General features: G+C 36.0%; 1 protein-coding gene across 3 annotated transcripts in view; it reads right to left on the reverse strand.

The window, feature by feature from the left end:
* LOC145666957 (equilibrative nucleoside transporter 1-like) overlaps window positions 1-13,737 on the reverse strand; it is a 213,940-nt gene continuing 200,203 nt past the window's right edge. For all 3 annotated transcript variants that reach the window (XM_081734585.1, XM_081734586.1, XM_081734584.1), the window contains 3 exons: window positions 10,440-10,561; window positions 8,865-9,067; window positions 1-4,993 (listed from right to left, as the gene is read on the reverse strand). In XM_081734585.1, coding sequence (XP_081590711.1) covers window positions 4,867-4,993; window positions 8,865-9,067; window positions 10,440-10,561 — 452 coding nt within the window. In that variant the 3' untranslated portion in view covers window positions 1-4,866. The remainder of the gene's footprint in view (window positions 4,994-8,864; window positions 9,068-10,439; window positions 10,562-13,737) is intronic.

Genomic DNA, 13,737 nt, shown 5'->3' on the forward strand with positions numbered 1-13,737 from the left:
TTTTTTTTTTTTTTTTTTTTTTTATTGGTTAAGTCAAACATGAACCAAAGAACACCCCAAATGCGTTTTGGAACCAGATGGTCAATGTGATGGCACCAAATGGGGGCGGGGAGCATGATATCACGTTTTTTTTCTTGAGGCAATTTTCAAAAAAAAAATTCCCGCCCTTAGGTTTTAAGATACCGCATTGAAATTTTGCACACGGATTGTATATGTAACTACGTATTTTCCAGTGATTTTGAGATCCCTACGTCCACCCAGGCCCGGATCGGAGGGGCGCAAAATTAAAAAAAGTTATTTCCGAAAAAAAAAAAAACTTCCGATTTTTCAGTTTCAGGTGTATGATACGGATAAGCGAGCGAATGGAAAGGTTGCTCTATTGTGAAAAAACTATGTATGAACCATGATCCTACGACAAATAGTAATGAAGGAATACCTTCTTCATTAAAAGTTTAAAATTTACCTCAAAAAGACAGGATCGTATAAGGGTTAATCAATTGTCTGTTTTGTATCTTTTTGGTAATAACCAGTAAGAGATGGCATTTGCTATCCAAAATCCCTCCAGACAGGATCAGCATGCAGTCATCCAATTTCTCAATGGGGAAGGTGCCAACATGCTTAGATCTTTCGATGAATGTGACAACTATGTACCGTGAAATTGTCATAGATTGGTCCAGAATGTTTCGTGAAGGACGAGAAGCCCCATCCAGGCCAAATCCAAATGGCTACAACAGAGGACAGCCGTGCAGAGGTAAAAGAAACAACTCACTCCAATTTGGAGCAACTCAATATAAACTTTGAAATTGCCTGTATGATTGTGAAGCAACTTGGTTATCATGAGGTTTGACCTATTCTGTGAATTTTATATGGAAGGGATGCGGCGGATAGTCTTGCATGCGACAAAAATAAAAAAGGAAATCTTTCAGTTTTACATCCCACAGTTATGCCGGCTGGGCTAAAGGAGACTGTGATGATTAGAAATGAATGAATTGGTGGAATGAATAGTGGCAGGAAGCGGGAGAACCCCCTCCCAGAAAATCCACACACAGTGTTTGTCTACCACAAAGTCAACTTGGCGCGAGCTGAGATCGAACCAGGGACCCATGCGCCAGAGATGAACGGTCTACCACTGAGCCACCGTGGTCCTTTGCATGCGACAAGTTCCTCAATAATTTTGGTGACTTCTGAGAAGCAAATACCATTCAAACAGTTGTCATACATGTCTCTATTTCCTGCACAATATTCTTGTAAATATACTTATTACTGTTCCAAATAACGCTATCGAAAGGGTTCCACATCTGAACATCCTCCATATTTTCTCAATAACGTCCAAATGAACAAAATGAGCTGAATGTAGCTTTTGATAACTTAAAACTCTCTTGCTTTTGCTTACGTTTAAGAAATTTACAACCAAATTGGACTATTCCTTCCAACGTATTGAGAAAAAAACACTTATCGGTTGAGCATGTACTTTCGCTGGCAACTGGGCAATTTAATTTTTATTAACATTTATTTGAAACGGATTCGCGGAATTCTCTGTACGTTTCGGAATATTTTCCATCTTCAAAGTTAAAACATTAGAAATAAATCATCCTGAAACGATTAAATGATCTGAGCTTCTCGTTCTCCCATTTTAGAGTTTAATAAATTTTGATCATTTCTGGCTTTCGTTAAGTACTAAGGATACGCATTAGATATGCAACAAAAAACTGTGACCTTTCAACGGGAAGACTACCAAAATATTTCAATTAAAAAGGAAATAAACCATGTGACTGATGTTTATATCTTGTTTTGCATCCAAAGATCATTATCTTATAAATTAACATAACCTTTCCTCCTAAACATACAGGATTCTTTTAATTGTTACGAGGCCTAATCAATGCGAAATTAAAATACTGCTAATTTTACAGTAATTATGTGTTATATTCAAATAGATAAAAGATAATCGAAATGTGGAACAAGAATGCCCTAGACAATATTTTGCATGAAGTACTGTTATCACGAGTCACCTAGTAGCTTTTCGTTTGGAGCCACTTAGAAACGTGAAAACGTGCCTATTTTCTAAATGGCTGGAAATCGAAAGCACATAACTGAGTCGTGATAACGGAATCTCATGCAAAATATTGTCTAGCGAGCTATTGTTTCACTTCTCGATTATCTTTTATCTATTTGAAGACATTACATAATTACTGTAAAATTAGCGGCATTTAAATTTCGCTGTGATGGGGTCTCTTAAGACGGTGAATCAAAGCTATGGTCAAATACGCTAATCATTTAAAATAATTTATTAACTTTACAAACTAAAACTAAAACCTGAACGAAGCTTTCTCTTTGCCATGTAACCAGGAATTTCGAAATCAATTAAGGGCATTGGCGACGGAACGTTATGCTCATTATTTCAAGTTCTGTATGTGTGCATATTTTCTGATTTTAGGATAACTTGATTACATACACTGTAGGTACTACTGAAAACAAAACATATGAAGTTAGACTTGAAAAGATGGGATGATGAATGAAAAGTCAGATTAATAACATAGGAACATGTATCAAGAATAGTATCTGCAAACAATATAAAAGACATCTTAAAATTAAATATCGCTGTTTATTGGTTGTATGACACAAGCACTCGTTGTTAATTATTCGAAATGAAAAGTGATAATGCATTAGTATTTTAATGGATTGTATATGGCACATTGTCTCATAACACAATTTTAAATATCGTATTATTTCATTGTGTCAAAGATACAAAGACATTTGTCGTTTTTTTTTTTTTTTTCTTATTGATCTTACGTCATGTGCACGTACGTTATTTATTCTTCCTTGTACCTACAACATTTCTAAGACAATGAATACCACAGGAAAACTAAGTGAATATAGCTACGAGCATATTTCAGAGCAACTTGAACTCTATGTGGTCAAAGTTTTGCAATCTGTTCCAGCCAAGATAATACATTACCAGTTAAATCAAGATATAGCACATCGTTGGAATCACATCATCTGAAACTTCGTCCATCTAATTAAAAGTGTTTTCTTCATTAGTTTAAATTAAATGTGCTTCTTGTTGTACCTATAATCAACATAATGAACGAAAAAAAATCAATTTCCTTTCATTATATATATATACGTGTTCCAAAACAACACCTACAACGTTTGGAAGGTGATTCCTGACACCAAAATAATAATAATAATAATAATAATAATAATAATAATAATAATAATAATAATAAAAAAAAAAGTGTGGACCAACCTGGTGCACAAATGCTTCCTTTCGGAGTTATAGGCTGCCGAAAACATGAAAACATTAAAGGCCTATAGCTCCAAAACATGGAACTTCCCTAGTCGGGTCAAGACTTCACTTAGGAACTAATATGTGCGCTATCCAAAAATACATGTTTCAAAATCCTAAGGTACCCACGCAAAAAATTTTACAGAGGGAGTTTGGCTACGGGCATATAACTTGAAGTACCCAAAACTACATCTATAAAAATAGTTTCGTAAGTACCGCAGGATTCTGAAACTTGGATATTTGGATAGGGCACATACTAGTTCCTAAATGAAGTCATGTCTGGACTATAGTAAGTCCCACAGTTTTGAAGCTATGGACCTTCAAGGTTCATTTTTTCATGTTTTCGGCAGCCTATAACTCCGAAAGGAAGCATTTGTGCACCCAGGTTGGTCTACACTTTTTGTCTTATCTTGGTCTCACGAATCACTTCCCAAACGTTGTCGGTGTTGTTTCGAAACACCCTATATATAAGATCTAAGCTAATATATTTTTCGTAGAAATCAAATCAGAACCTCCTGGTTACATAGCACAAACTATATTAACTCATACCAAGTAATCATTCTTATAATCTTAGAATCACACTATTCGATTCAGTAAGATATTTACCTTTACAACTTTACATTCCATAACGTCGACTACAAATAATTCATTTTGTGCGACGAGAACAAAACAATGATTAAACTTTCACATATAAATAAATATATATTATCTTACGTTCTCCGCATAAGTGTTTCATAAATTAGAATGTAATTAGAATTACAGTAGATAATGTAGCACAAAAAAACAGAAAAACATACAAATTATCTCCAATAGGGGAAAAGATAAGTTTAACATTTCGTTACAATGTAAATCCTTGTCGTGCGATTTTCTCTGAAACAAAAGTATTCAAGCATACTTACATGTCGATGGAAGAAATACATAATATCCTTGTACTCTCAACACATTCTTTCTTTCAGTCATGCATACTTGTCATCTTTCGCACACAATGTACGACAACTACTGCTTTTTGTCGTAATCATATAGTTTAGAAGAAGAAAAAAAGTTTTCAACTTACCCCTACGGTAGCTACTGTTTGTTTCTTTCAGTAACGATACTTTCACGCGAATAATAAAAAAAAAAGGATTATCAACGTATCAAACATAGGCCATTTGTCAAAATATATCTGAGAAGAAAAGGCTATTGTCATTCTGTTTCTAATATCCAAGCAAATGCCATGATATGTTCCACCTTCAAGATTTAAAAAAAAAAAAAAAAATCCCTTCTATCTCTTCACAAACATTAACAATCTTCTTCTTTTCATACGAAAAAAAACTTTACAAAGTAAAACATAAATGCACTATCTTTCAATTTCCTAAACAAAATCCAACCAAGGTGGACTCGTTATCACAAAAACTCAACAATGTCTTATAAAAAAAGAACTTTACTACATTGTTTCTTTATTTTCTTAAAAAAAAAAAAAAATACCCTTCTGTGGAGATTCAAGCAACGTAGATATTCCGTGATTATCTCCTCCTCACACATACACAGGGTGAGTAGCCGTGCATACAGTTGACGCGTGGTCCTCTCCCAAATAGTTGGAGTTACCATGACACTCTGGTAACGAACTCAGGCAACGCCATTGAGAACACAATCCCTGCACAAATACCAGTGATCAAGGAAGCTGCACCAAACATTCCGGCCGTCACCACATACTGCTGCTCTACCATTCTGAAATACACAACACACCAAATGTAGAACTCATTATATGATTGTAGCTAGCTGAAATAGCCATTCTTCGCATGGGTCAGATAAAATATATGTAAACGAACTGAACGAAAGCAAAAAAATATCGGTTATTTTTCTACTATCTTTATATATCCCGTTAAACGCCCCTGAAACCCCCCTGCTTCGAATTTTGAAAAAAAAAAAAAAAAAAGCCTCTGGCCCCCAATCAATGGGAGCTGTATTTGGAAGTCAACGAATGTGGGGGTGTCACTATTCATCTCAGCAACTGCGAAAACTATGGATTTAGCACTAATATCGGTGATTTTGGATTATTTTTATATATCTCGGTAATCTCCCCCCGCATACAATGGTAGCTGAATTTGAAAGTCATCGTTAATGGAAGTGTTATCATTGATCTCAGCAACCGCCAAAACTATGGATTTGACACTAATATAGGTCATCTTGGATTATTTTTACATGACTTGATATCCCCCTTCCCTCCAGTGACAGTCGGCCCGCAGCTGAATGGGGTGAATTTGGAAGTTAATGCGATCGTAGTTTCACCATTGATCTCAGCGACCGCGAAAACTATGAATTTGACACTAATGTCGGTTATTTTCTACTATTCTACTAAACGCCCCCTGAGACCCGCCTGCTTCGAAATTTGAGGAAAAAAAAAAAACTTCGTCTTGGTCTAGGGCCTGGACCACGGTACTCGTGACCAAAATTTGGTAACTCTCGGTCCGCTCGTCTGGTCGCCAGGCCGCACACAGACAGACACAAACAAACTCTTTATTTTATTTATATTAGATTAACAACTGATCACACTTGTTCTATTGAAGCCTTCAACCACATACTGCTGAGTGCATCAGAAAAGTCAAAAATAGAGTACTGAGTTACTGCAGGAGGAATCAAACTATAGAGAAACCGTCTCCGTAGAACACAATTAAAAGTGGCAGTTGACAATTATCTATATATCAGTTTGTATTTTATAAATAACATAAAAAAAATATTTATGCAATATAAAAATACCGTATGTAAGAAATATTAAGAGCCTGCCTTACTAAAAATAACACAGAATTTACGATTTTTCTTTTGCTTGTTTTTCATAAGTAAAATGAGATAATGAAATGCAACTTACCACAATCATAGACATTGTTATTCTACAACGGAAAATATGAATCTGAAGAATTTTGAGTGTTGCCATTCAGAGAAATGACAATGTTGCCAGAATAACATTTTCAGGGATCCATAGAAATTACAGTGTTGCCAGAATAACATTTCCCTCAAAATCTAAGTTAAGTCAGCGGCTAGAGAAACCAACTGAACTGCATTTGATTACGTATAATTTGTACTGGTATCCTGTGAACTATTTTTTAAATAACATTATTATTTAATTTTATAACTGTATGTTAAAACTATTTTGTATATTACAAACTAAATAGAACTATTATTTAAAAAGTAGTTTACAGGATTCCAAGACAACATGATACGTAATCAAATGCAGTTGAGTTCGTTCCTCTAGTCGCTGCCTTAACTTAGATTTTGGGAGAAATGTTATTTTGGCAACACTGTAATTTCTATGGATGACAACCCTGAAAATTCTTTGGGTTCATATTTTCTGTTGTAGAATGACATTATCTATGATTGTGGTAAGTTGCATTACATTATCTCATTTCACTTATGAAAAACAAGCAAAAGAAATATGATAGATTTTGTATTATTTTTAATATATCAGGCCCTTAATATTAGCTTTCATTCACACATACTGTTTTAAATATTGTAATTTAGACATGCTAATTAGTTACAACAGCCCACGATACATTCATTATTCTTTTCTACCTTCCAGCTCGGGAGCGCGGTGGCTCAGTGGTAGAGCGTTCACCTCTGGTGCTTGGGGTCCCGGGTTCGATCCCAGCCCCCGCCAAGTGAACTTTGTGGTGGACAAACACCGTGCTCGTGGGTTTTCTCGGGGTTCTCCCGTTTCCTCCCACTTTCTTCATTCCACCATTTCACTCATCTCTCATCATCACCGTCTCCCTTAGCCTAACCGGCACAACCGTGGGACGTAAAACTCAAAGATTTCATTTCATTTTTTTCCTTCCAGCTCTTCCTGCTGATCTAGTGGCTAGCGAGTGTGCTTTTGGTACCCGTGGTTCTGGGTTCGATCCGCGTGGGAGAGCATAAAAGAAATTAAATTCACAATCACTGACTTTCATTAATCATTCGTCCCCTTTAGCTTATCCGTTGAATGTTAAACTAAAAATAATCATTTCATTTTTTCCTATCTAGATCCAGATAAGATTATTAGTCCCATGAAAACTCAAAAGATTCATAGTATCTCACAACTCCTCTTCGTAGTTAAACATCAAAAGAGACCCTGTTGTGAATGTGAAAACAGATGTTAATGTGTGTTAACCAGCAGCCTCGTTATTTGTTTTCAAGTTTTTCGCAAACTTGCCAGAGGGAAAGGGATTTGAACACATGACGAGAACACTCCATTTGGATTGAAATACCAAATATATTGCAGTGTAGACTATGAATAAGATGCCTTACTGCCATCGATCCTTTATACATTCGCTTACAATATACACATATGCAATAAAGAGTACCACTATCTGTTGTGTTTTTAGAAAAAGTTACTTTTAATTAACAAGACTGTCCCTCTTTCAACCTTAAGTGTACTGAACTTCCGAAAAATGTTAGGAAAGGGTTTTTGAGAAATCAAGCTGGCGTGAGTGTCCAACATACACAGAAGGATTTTACATCACCGCACAAGAATAACGATGCTTTTATATGCGGCCACGTTCCAAGTTAGGCAGCTAGTCAACCTACAGGGCAATAAGTAATGTAAACCTTTCGGGAAATTGCAGGTTCCGTAAGTATGGGTCCAAATTAAGATGTTTTACTGTAGTATGAATTACTTACGAGAGACCACAAAACACTAGTAAAGGAAAGAAGTAGATCTTAAAAGATACCAAAGAAAAGAGGAATAGCAAAGAAGCATTTGAAACAATAATTACGTGCCGCTGGGTGCGGTAAGATAATGACGTCTCAATACCAAATGCTTCTCAGTTGATACCTTAATCTTTAATACTTCTTTCTCTTTGTGCCTGATGAAACTTTTAGCAAAATTTATAGTTTTCTTCATTACAGATACCATCTGGCACATTTTGTTAAGATAACACCTGTAATATGCCCTGAGTTGTACCATGCACACATCAACACGGCAGTTCAGTTCATGCCAAACTTATGGGAGATTCAACCGAGACTTAGTCAACAAAGGCCATGATGTGCTCTTTCATTGTGTCTGGCATTTTTGTACCAAACGTAGACAGAAGAATTATTGTGGCTCTTTACACTATTTCTCTCTTAAATGTCACTGAACGAGGAACATAGTTTTTGATTTTGGTTTGTTTGTGTTAACGTCCCACAATTATGCCTGGGCGGCTAAGGGAGACATGGACCTACTGATTATAGTGGAATCCGAACCACTTTTCTCGTTCAACTGTATTCCCCACCGGGAATTGAACCCGGGACCACACATACCAAAGGCAAGCGTGCCAGCCACTAGGCTAAGCGTGGGTGCTTAAACACAGTGTTCGAAGGCCTAATCAAACAATAAGTTTCTTAACACGACTAAATGCCACCTCGATCAACTGGCTGCATGATTCTCACATGTAACAGCGGACTGCCATCGTTGAATATGCAACACTTTTGAATGCCTGCTTCTCTAGAAGCAACGCTGTGTAACTGCCTTCTATGACAGTACAATAACTGGATGTTTAAGGAAGTGGTGGCGGTCTAAAATTACAACAAGTGAACAAATAATAAAGGTAAATATTGAATATTTATTTAAATAAATTAGAATTACCTTGGACAATACATCATGGCTAGGGAACTGAAGTATCCGCTGGTTAATCCATGCAGCCAGGCACCAACCCAATAGATCCAATCTTTGTGGATGAACACCGGGAATATCCTCGTCATGTTCTGAGGCTCATATTTACACACAACGAAGAACGGGATAAACAAAACACGAAGGACCACAGGAACTACCAGGTACTTTGGTGACGGCTGCAAATACAAATTTCACATAAACAAAATAATCTTCGAAACTGTAGTATCTAATTATTATCCCTAAATATACTTTCACTCGACCACAAACATTCAAGTCGTAAAATATCAAACTCCTTTATTCTAAGAATTTTTATTGTTATATTCCACTAACATCACGATACACAGTTTCAACAAATATCTCTATTCTACTATATCAAAATGTATTTTAAAACTGCAGCAAACTTGAAATTGACCTGAAAATTGTGTTAACTCCAACGTTCTGTGAAAAATTACGAATAAAAAGAGTTAAATGTTGAAAAATGTGCTAGCTATTCCACCAAAAGATGAAGATTATTGCCAACTCAATATCTAGTCAAAGGTAGAATTATTGGTGGAGCTAAGAAGTGAAAATAATAGCGATATAACTGGATGCTGGCAGATACTTCATAACTACCTGATTCTATTATCTTCTACGGAAGGAACAATAACAAATGCTTCTATTAACTTCAAAAACAATGAACAGCTTTTAAAATTCAAAACTAATTTTATCATACATTGCAAAACAACGCTCAGGAATTCTATCATTTTACTTACAGATTTCCGTAATTCCTAAATTTTTAGAGTTCCAAGCTTTCGACTCTCCCCTGGAGTCTTGGTCACGGAGGTTAAAGAATAGAAACATCAAGGAATAAAAATTGAAAAGACTTACCAAGCAAAAAGCTGTGTTGTGTTAAAAAAGTTGAATGCGTCAGCGATCTCCAAATAAGATGAAGCTAATTAAAATATGGCGGAGTCTATTTGAGAGCCTTTCCTTGTTAGAAGGTTGCCAACTGATGTTGTCTGGAGCACTAAGGTTTTTACTGTACAAGATGCTAGTAACTGATTCAAAAACTAATTGCAAAAGAATGAACGAATACATGTCAACTAAATCACTTGATGTCATTTTAATGTTGTTTGCATTAACTAAATTAACCTGAATTGGCAGCCTTCCAACAAGGAATAGGAAAGGCGCGCAAACTGACTCCGCCATATTTTAGTTCACTTCACCTCATTTTAAGATCGCTGACGCACTGGACAACACGTTTTTTTGTACAACACAGCTCTTCCCTTGGTAAGTCCGTTCCTTTTTATCCCTTGATGTTTCTATTCTTTTCTTCCTGTTTTTAACCTCCATGACCAACACTCCAGGGAGAGTCAAAAGTTTAGAACTATAAAAATTCAGGAATTACAGAAATCTGTACGTAGAATAAGTTTATCAGTTTGATTTTATGCATGGTACTTTTTATTTTATTTTTCAATAACAACAAAAATTACTTTTTAATTCTACATTTGCCTTCCATTTTCGTTTTGTTCCCTCCTTCCTTCGAGTGAATAGAATGGACTTACTTACCCAATGTATCCAGGCAGGAATCATACTTCCAATCATCGCCGCTAAGTTAAAGGTGAGGAAACAGGTAACAGCTACGTAATACTTTTCACTGATGATGAAGTTTTCATCTGACATTTTAATATCTGAAACATAAAACAGACGAAGAGTGACAATCCACTTTACTAATTTAATTATTAAAATAATTCGTATCTATGATTTTGTACCACAACAAAAATGCATTAGTTCATTTTATTACTTTTATTCTCCTACTCGACAGATAAAAAATAACTATTCTATCAGGCCTTGTGGCCATATTGTCAAACTACACGCTGCAACATACTGAGCAAGGCTATGTGATAAAAATATATACAGTGAAACCTCTATAAAGCGGACAGCCGTGGGGAATCAAAAATGTCCGCTATAGAGAGGTGTCCGCCTTCAAGAGGTTTCAGTATTTTGTTATGTAAATTAGTGGGGAAGGTAAAGATACAATTAGAAAAAATATTTTTGCATGAATCACGTATTTACGAATATCACATGCATTATCCTCTGTCATCCAATACTCTATGTTCGGGGCACAACATGGAAATGACATGTTATAGTTCTGTGCACTTTATACTTATCAGTACTTCCTTCGTTTTCAGTATGGCGCTTTAATTTGTGGGGTAATTGCAGTCCTGAAGTGTCTTTTTTGAGACAATATACATACCTTAGTGCAAAAATTACTAAACTTGTCTTCTGGTTGGCTAGACTCCAACGGGACAGTAGCATAACGTGTCATCCCTAACGGTGGGCAACTGTCAATCACTTTTGTGTCTAAAACAGCTTGGGTGGGAGTGGGATGCAAGCAAAGGACATAAGAGTGTTGTTAAACAGAGACGCTTCGTCTGGGTTGCTGAGCAGACAGTTGAGGGGGCAAAATGTTGTCACAATGCTTCCTTGGTGACACTTGTATGAATTACTAAAATTGTATTTTTACTACACTTTTCGACTTATTTCTAGAGAAAGTGTCCGTAATACGGAGGTAAATAATACCTATAAAAGACAGAAAAGACTGTCCGTACTAGAGAGTGTCCGCTTTAGAGAGGTTTGCCAATATGTTTTTTCCTATTCCAATGTTTGGGGATTACAAAATATGTCCGTTAAGGGAGGTGTCCGCTTTATAGAGGTGTCCGTTAGTAGAGGTTTCACTGTAATAGCAGAATCACATAACAGTTTCAACACAATAACTGTGTCTTCATCAGACTTCCACTCCTTCGGGCTACTTGGGAGTTGGTCACCTCTTAAATACCTTTCTTATATTTAGTTTGACAATAAAAGTTAAATGAGGAGGAATTGCAATGTTAATGAAGGACGTACGGTAATCTATAAATTTCGACATTTATTATTTAAGTTTTTAATTATTACAAATCAGGGAAATTCTTTAAATTCATGATAAATTATGAGATGAATCCTTAAGAACTACTATATTTTACTTTTTGTTGTAAGATTGTAAGGACTACATACTGTTGACAGAATTTTTAAAAGTGATTTCCAATAAATAAATAAATAAATAAATAAGTAAATAAATAAATAAATAAATAAATAAATAAATAAATAAATAAACCTATGTGCGCTATCCAAAAATCCATGTTTCAGAATCCTGCGATAATCACAGAACAATTTTTTTTGAGGGAGTTTGGCTACAGCCATACAATTTGAAGTACTTACCAACTACCTCTATAAAAATTGTTAAGGAAGCACAGCAGGATTCTAAAACTTGGATATTTGGATAAGGCACATACTAGTTCTTAAATGAAGTCTGGGCCCGAATACGGAGGTTCCATAGTATTTGAGCTATGGACTTTTAAAGATCATTTTTTCATGTTTTCGGCAGCCTATAACTCTAAAATGATAGATTTCTGCACCCAGATTGGTCTATGCTTTTTATCTTATCTTGGTGTCAGGAATCATCTCCCAATCGTTGTCAGTGTTGTTTTCAAACACCCTGTATAAACAACTCATTACAAATAAGCGGACACGTGAACCAGCATTTTGCAAAATTCCGCTTTTAAGGAAGGGAGGTCCAATTTCTATATTTTTTCGTCAGACTGAAGTAGATGTCTCTTGTTGATGATTGCATCACGAAAAATGGTTTACCCATTTGAGGACAATCTTGGAAAGCACTAAATTCCTGCCTGTAGTTTTTTTTTTTTTTTTTTTTTTAATTGTATAACATTGATTAAGGGCTGCATCTTACAGGGATAGAGGTTTCATAAACCTACTTTCCCAAAGCGACGAACAGAGAATTCAGTTTATTGAAATGAAATGAAATCTTTGTGTTTTACGTCCCACCGTTATGCCGGTTAGGCTAAAGGAGACGGTGATGATAAGTAATGAATGAAATGGTGGAATGAAGAAAGTGGGAGGAAACGGGAGAATCCCGAAAAACCCACGCACATGGTGTTTGTCCACCACAACGTTCACTTGGCGGGGGCTGGAATCGAACCCGAGACCCTAAGCACCATAGGTGAACGCTCTACCACTGAGCCACCACGTTTTCATATTAGTGGTATTGGACGTTTTGTCTGATTCAAGCACCATGTCTTGGCGGCCGTTTTGAAAACGGTAACCCATATGAACAATCTTTTGCCACAACGCTGTTTAGTGTATGAAGATCTATCGAAATAGGTATCACTTGACGCATATTTTCGTTTAAAATTTCTACGTTGGACCCTGGGCCGCCGTTCGCACCGCGACAACATAATTCGATTTGCCCCATGGCATTTCCTATTTGAGTTTTTGTTTGGTTCATTTATGTTCAACCGTTCTTATATTAGTGGTACTGGACTTTTATCTGATACAGGTAACGTCTTGGCGGCCATTTTGAATACGATGACCAATATGAAAAATCTTTTACCACAACGCGTTTTAGTTTTTAAAGATCTATCGAATGAGGGTTCACTCACCTCATGTTTCCATTTAAAATTTTAAAGTAGGGTCCTGGGCCCCCATGAAGAGCGGCCCTGGCGGACACCGTGACATTACCATTCGATTTGCCCTATGGTATTTCCTATTTGAGTTTTTGTTCAGTTCATTTATGTTCAACCGTTTTTGAGGTATTTCTGTGGGAAGATTAAAATGGGCCACCCCATATATATATATATATATATATATATATATATATATATATATATATATATATATATATATATGAGAGAGAGAGTTAATGAACTATTCGACAAATTGTAAGAGGTGATTCCTCACATCAAAATAAAAACAAAAAAGTTCCTATGGACTAGTGAGGAAAAGTGTAGTTTCAGAAGTAAAGTCGTTGAGA

Source organism: Thermobia domestica, chromosome 12, assembly GCF_964235325.1.
Source record: "Thermobia domestica chromosome 12, izTheDome1.hap1.1, whole genome shotgun sequence".
In the NCBI taxonomy this organism is placed as follows: domain Eukaryota; kingdom Metazoa; phylum Arthropoda; class Insecta; order Zygentoma; family Lepismatidae; genus Thermobia; species Thermobia domestica.